Raw genomic sequence first — 6,968 nt, forward strand, 5'->3', positions numbered from 1 at the left:
TAGTTATGACTGCCCCAGTGGCTTGTCAGTAAGTTGATGAGGCATAACCAGTTTATTTCTTCAACCAGCTGTAGGCAGAAAAGAGGAGGTTACTCCATGGATTCCCTGACACACACACAAAAAAATGCTGCAATTGTTTCATTTATAGGTAAATGCATTCCAGCTATTCCCAGAGTGACCTTGGCAGCCAACTGTGCTGCCCTTAGTGTCAGCAGAAAGAAGGCTGCTGGTGTCAGTGGGCTTTGGATCAGGCTTTAAAGACAGAGGAAGCCTGCTTAAGGAGGAAAACCACGTAACAAATAGTCCTGATTTCACAGGTTTTGTCACTTGGAGTTTAGAATATCAACAAGACACTTTAAACCCTGAAGAGCAGTTGTTGGAAGTCAATTATTTTGACCTTGTACATTTCTACATTGCATACAGTAATAAAGAAGAACAAAACACCTCTGGCTTACAAAGAAAAGAGAGAAAAGAAGAGAAGAGAAAAGAGGAGAAGAGAGGAGAAAGGAGAGGAGAGGAGACTCGAGGAGAGGAGAGGAGACTCGAGGAGAGGAGACTCGAGGAGACTCGAGGAGAGGAGACTCGAGGAGAGGAGACTCGAGGAGAGGAGAGGAGACTCGAGGAGAGGAGAGGAGAGGAGAGGAGAGGAGAGGAGAGGAGAGGAGAGGAGAGGAGAGGAGAGGAGAGGAGAGGAGAGGAGAGGAGAGGAGAGGAGAGGAGAGGAGAGGAGAGGAGAGGAGAGGAGAGGAGAGGAGAGGAGAGGAGAGGAGAGGGGAAAGAGAGGAGAGGGGAGAGAGAGGAGAGGGGAAAGAGAGGAGAAAGAGAAAAGTGTGGGGGTGAAGGCAAGTACTTTACCAATAAACAGAGATTTGAGCTGCTTTGTTTGTTTGTTTGTTTTTACACCATTGCAATGACTAAACAAATAGCATAAAATAAACAAAGGAGAGTATAAAATCGCTTTATTCCAGCTGGTATCCCAAGACAACCTTTTGACTAAGTACAGAGTTAGATGTTTCAAGTATGGCACTTATATAAATAAGAGCAGAGAGAAGGTGATATATTCACAGTTAAAAGCAATGAACTCTGTTCCTTTGGTATGTGTGTCATCACAGGTGATTGTAGGTAAATACATAACTAGGTTGGCATGAACCAACTCCATCTTATTCATGCACATAGTAGGGAAAGAACAGAAATGTCCTGATAGAGTTTTGTAGATCACAACTAATGGAGGATGATTAAGGTCTCTGGTGTGTGTGTCTGTGTCTGTCTGTCTGTCTGTCTGCGTGGGGACAGGCAAACGACAAAAAAAAATGGCCAAATTATATTCAGCATTTATTGTTTAGCACAACTAAATTGGTGCACAAACTCTGATAGAAAATAGCTAGCCAGTAATACACACCAGGAATAAACTCTGTGACTCAGACAAGCAAAATAATATAAGACATCTGTGAGATAGGTGAACGCAGATATCCTGATTGAGCTGTGGTCAGGGTCCTTAACAGTGCAATTTACCCTCCCTTGAAGACATGCTGACAACTGCACACCGCAACAGTTTTTTTCCCCCACCCCACCCCCATAGAGAGTATCCTTGCAGGTTTTTAATATGAACATTCTACATGTTTACAACGATTAGTCAGACAGTCCGGACTGCGAGCTCATCCTACAGGACGACCAAAGAGCCGCTCCACCGACAGGTAACACCCAATCGTCGGAAGGAAAAGTAGGGCTAATAGTAGCTGTGCTGTAAGGCTAGATCAAGCATGATTTTTAGAGCTGGTTTTTCAGTCTTTTACATAGCACTGCGTTTTGCAGCTAGTTCGGTAAGTGCAGATCCAATACCTTAATGGCTTTCTTGGTGGTTGGATAAAATGCTTGCCTAAGCAATGTACCTTTCTCTAATGGTATCTGGGTCTGTTCCACCTGGCACAGTGTTTCAGTTCTGTCACAGCCTCACACATAAGCTGAGTCACTTGACTGAGTCCTGCCAAAGTTAGGCATGCTCATTCTTGGCAGGTCCTTATTTCTGATTTCGTATATGGATTTCCTTTTTGCCTGTACTCCTCTCACTGCCATTTTGATCTTTCTCCAGCCCAAGTGGTTCAGTTCCGCCAAATTTAGCACCACACAGATCCCACTGACAGCAAACATGAATACCAGGAATACAGTCTTCTCAGTGGGTCTAGAGACATAGCACTCTACTTCTTTAATGCAAGGGTATCTGTCACATTCATACATGGAAGGGACATTGAATCCATACAGAAAATACTGTCCCACTAAGAATCCAATCTCTAGGGCATTTCGAAAGACCACTTGGATGATATAAAATCGAGAAATGCCTTCTTGCCTCCTCATCTTTGACTTTGTAGTTCTGATAGCGGGGTTGGGGATTTCCTTCACTTCTAAGCAGTCTGGTTCTGCCTCTTTGGTGGAGTTCTCAGTGTTCTGCAGCACCCCATTGACAATCGTGTTCTTGATTTTCTTACTGTCCTCACGCTTCATTGAATCCTGGTCCCTCTCCAAGGTGAGGAAGACAGTGGAGTACCTCCGTTCCCTCTGCTTAGCAGACTGGTGAACGGAGTACGTTATGAAGCAAAGGCTGGGAGTGCACACCATGATGATCTGGAACACCCAGTACCTTATATGAGAAATAGGGAAAGCCTGGTCGTAACAAGCCTGGTTGCAGCCTGGCTGCAGCGTGTTACAGACAAACATAGTTTGCTCGTCATCGTACACCGTCTCCCCTACAATGGCCACAATGAGTATCCTGAAGATCACCACCACGGTCAGCAGGATCCTGGAACAGAGAAGCCCATCAGTGCGCGCCGCTGCCGCGCGGCCGGGAGCTGTCCAGTGCTGACCGGGCCCCGGGGCCGCCTCAACCGCCAGCGAGGCTCCCGACCCCCCGAACGCCGGCCCCCGGACACCGGCGGAAGCCCCGCACCCGCGCAGCGGTCGCCCAGCCTGCCAGCCACCGCCTCGGCGCGGCCACGCGAATCTGCCGCTGTCAAAAGGCTCAGGCGGCGGTCAGCGCTCCGCCCGACCTCTCCGCGGATCAAAAGCGATCGCGGGGGCCGTCAGGGCCGCCCCAAGCACAGGAGGCAGCGGCACGGCGTCGCTCCGGCCGCCGGACCGCCCGGTGACCGCCCGTTGCCCCCTGGTTCCTCGGGGACAAGGACGGCGGCGCTTGCGGTGTCCCCGCGCCCGGGTGACTTGTGCCTGGCACACGCACTCCGGGCACAGACCGCAAAACGCCGCGTGTAGAGGGTGGCCCGCACGCCGGGAGCTCGGACAGACGGGGGTCCCCTCCGCGTCCCCCCATACCTCCCCCGTAGCCCTTACCTCCCTATCATAGTAGAATGCTGCTGCACGGCAGCTTCCAGTAGCCTCTCTAGAATAGTCCATTCCCCCATCGCTGTTCATCCGGAGACAAAGACTTTGGCAAGCGGAGGGGGCTCTCTTCGCTTCTTCCTTCCTTTTTCCCCTCCTCCTTCTTTATCTTTTTTTTCCGCAGGGGGAGGAAAAACAACAAACAAAAGAACAACCCCTCTCTACCGCCCGCAGTCCGGTGGCGGGAGGGAGGCTGGAGGCGGCAGCACTGCTGACGATTCCCGGCTCGGCTCAGCTCGGCTCAGCTCGGCTCGGGAGGGCTGGGCTTGGCTCGCCTCGGCTCGGCTCGGCTCGCCTCGGCTCGGCTCGGCTCAGCTCGGCTCGGGGGCTCCGCGGCGGCCGCCACCGGCTCGGGCCGCGCGGTTCGTGGCGCGGAGGGAGGAAGGTTGGCGTTTAATGTCTTGCTGCCTCTAATCTGCCTTTAAGTAGTCTCCGCTTGCGTCACTGACAGGTCGGTGGAGAGCAGCCAAAAGCAGCGCTCGGATTTTCTCTCCTGGGGTTTTTATTATTATTATTATTATTATTCCGGTGAATATAAATAAATAAATGAATGCAATAAAATAAAAGAAATAAGTAAATGAGGAGGAGGAAGAGGAGGAGGAGAAGGCGGAGGGAGGGCGGATGCCCCAGCTGGCACGAAGCTGGTTTTGCTGCCGAATGCCTGCTTGCTGGAACCCCTCGGTCGGGCACCCGCTGCTGCCGCGGTCCCCGGCCGCCGGCATACAAACCCCAGAGCCCCGCCGGCGGGACCGGCCCGGCGGGGCCCGCCAGAGCAGCCCCACGGGGCAACGAGCTCTGCCCTTCGGCAGGTGGTTTGAAAGGCTGGTCAAGGGCGTGCCTATGACACCGTGGCCCCTCCAGAGAAAGCCTCCCGGCTGCCGCGGGGATTCCCGAGGGCTGCTAGGCTTTGCCTCTCTGCCAGAGAGCGACCCTCTTTTCTGCCGCTCACAAAACAGCCGTGTCATACAGCACCTGTTACAACTGCTTACCCTTGGGAGATACTGGACTAAAACCTGCATCTTTATTCTGCCCTGATTACAGATACAATATTCACCAAGGAAAAATGAAAGGTATTATCCCACCGTATCAGAGAATCTGACACTGAGATTGGATTTTTGCTAGGAAGGACACCAAATCTTTGCCCAGAGCATCTCTAAACAGCACAAGAATAAAGTATCTTGACTAGATCCCTGCCCTGTAGTCAGTCCATGTATTTTATTCCCATAAACTACTCTATTTTGGTCAAAATATTTCAGTGTTATGGACACCCTTAGAAACAGGGCTTGAACAATTCCACACGAAACATTGGCACCTATTGGAACTGAGTGTTCTCTGGTGGAGAGGCATAAAATGCATTCTCTTTGTTTCCATACCTGCTTCATACCTGTTCTTTTTTTTTTGCTCATTTAGTCTCATTAAAAAGCAACATCAGAAAAACTCTTGTCAGTCTGATCATAACTCAGTAAAATCAGTCTCTTCAGAAAGCAGAACTGCTTAGCCCATTGTAAACTCTGTAGTCCTTTGTTTTCTTAGCAGCTCTCCCTTGAACAGAGTTCATGTTGTATTAATGATGTTAAGTGTTTTCTGAAGAGATGGGACCATGCTTCATCCTGGCAGAGGACACCTGCATGGTTTAGACACCTCAAGGTTTGCTGTCTTTTCATTTGGAGTGTGCAGATGGTCTCTGAATCACATGATACTGGGTCAGTTGCCTGACTAGATCCTCAGGTCATTGAATTAAGAAAGCATCAAAACCAGAGAGGAACAGGGAATACCTCTGTTTGCACAGAAACTGGTAGATTTTTCTTCTCTCCCTATCAAGAATCTGTGAAGAACAATTCAGCTCAACTCCACTCCAATTCAATTCAACTCAACTCCAGCTAAATTCAACTCCACTCCAATTCAATTCAACTCAACCCAATCCAACTCAATCCAATTCAACTCAACTCAGCTCAATTCCACTCAATTCAATTCAATCTAGATTGTTTCCTTCCCACACTGGTGGAAATTGCTGGGAAGGTGGGATAATGACTGCTTTTCCTTCAGATCTAACTGCTGATTCTCACAATGGCTGCATTAGAGGTTATGTCTTTTAAGAGGACCATAATGTCTATCCAACTACCCTGACAATTGTCTCACCCAGACCCCAAAATACCTCTTTGAAGATACTGAAAATGAGAGCAGTCAAAGCAGTAAAAAGGAAGCAGTAACGTGTGTGTAGAAGGAGAGAGGGCAGGGAATATGCTAAGAAGCTAATCATGTTAATCCTGTCTAGCAAACCAAACAAAGAGGGAAAGCCCATGACTGAAATTACAGGAAAGAGGAGATTTTGGTTCATAGACAAATACAAGAAAGGTGCTCTCTAGCACTGAGGTAGAAAACTCACTTAGCTGAGTGAGGAGCAGTAAATAAAAAGGGATTGCATTCTGATCATTTCAAACACTGGCCTACTAATGAACAGTTAGTGCTTGCTGTATGTGATGAGTTGTTCTTCGTACTGGCAGCCTAAGTGTAGAGACACAGAGGGGGAAATATCACAAAGCAATGCTTTATGATTAAAATAGCTTAAAGTTCCATGCTTTCAGGCCTGCTCTTACAGGAGTTGCATCTCATTGCAAAATAGCTGAACTCTGTTGTTTTAAGAGTAACCACATAGGCCTCCTCTCAACCACATTCACATGCAGGCTGCTTGGTCTTAGACTTCCACATGTTTACTGAGCTTCAGAGCTTAGTGAGTTTGAAGGGGGGAAAAAATGGTTTAAGAGTCTCTTTCATGATGCTAAGACCATAGAATCATTAAGGTTGGAAAAGACCTCAAAGATCATCAAGTCCACGTTCTAAGTGACTGGAAAACGCAGAGGAGTTTGCTAAATCTCAAACTTCCATGTACAGTTTCTGGAGCCATGAATTGCTGTCCTTAATTTGAGGCCTGACCTATTGTCCAAATAGAAGTAACAAGAATCAATGTGATGCTCTCTGAGTGAAAGGTGCATGAGGAATCTCATTGTTTGCATTTCCACTGTCCATTACAGGTGTGACAGCAACCCGTGGGCTTAGCTGACAAATTGCCTAAGTCACAGAATGCTGAGACTATCTATAGTCACAATTGTGAGAAAGAGTTGCAAGCATAAGAAGATTTTCAGCTTCTAAAAGTTCATCTTAGGTTTTCTACCATTTCCCTGGATGCTCCAGCCCATGGTAAAGTCAGGATTTGCAGAGCAGCAGGCTGCCAAGAACGCTGTGGATTTATGCTGCACAGTGTATGGCATTCATGCTGGAAAACCATGCCTACATTTCATTCACAAGCATTCAGGATTAGCAAAGCTTTATGTCCCCTGCCTTACAAATAACCATTTCCTAATGAAGCAGCAATACCAGTTGGCAGCAGGGCCAAGCCTGTCTTACTCAGTATTTTTGTTGGTTGCATACAAAGCAAGCAAACAAAATCAGCTTCCCACTCCATGCCCAGGCTTTTGAGTGGGAGGGTGTATTTTTGTCTGCTGTGCTGTGCATCCAGAGAGTGAGTGTGCCTCTGTACATAAAATTTAGTATGAACTCTGCTGTTCCTAGCAGAAGCAATG

General features: G+C 48.1%; 1 protein-coding gene across 1 annotated transcript; it reads right to left on the reverse strand.

Moving 5' to 3' along the window:
• Positions 1-845: 845 nt before the first annotated feature.
• Positions 846-3,634, reverse strand: GJD2 (gap junction protein delta 2). Its single transcript, XM_009911700.2, has 2 exons — positions 3,340-3,634; positions 846-2,794 (listed from the first exon to the last, which is right to left on the reverse strand). The coding sequence occupies exons 1-2, from the start codon at positions 3,408-3,410 to the stop codon at positions 1,951-1,953; spliced, it is 915 nt and encodes a 304-aa protein (XP_009910002.1). The 5' UTR covers positions 3,411-3,634; the 3' UTR covers positions 846-1,950.
• Between the last annotated feature and the right edge of the window lie 3,334 nt (positions 3,635-6,968).

The sequence above is a fragment of the Dryobates pubescens genome, chromosome 5 (genome assembly GCF_014839835.1).
Source record: "Dryobates pubescens isolate bDryPub1 chromosome 5, bDryPub1.pri, whole genome shotgun sequence".
NCBI lineage: Eukaryota > Metazoa > Chordata > Aves > Piciformes > Picidae > Dryobates > Dryobates pubescens.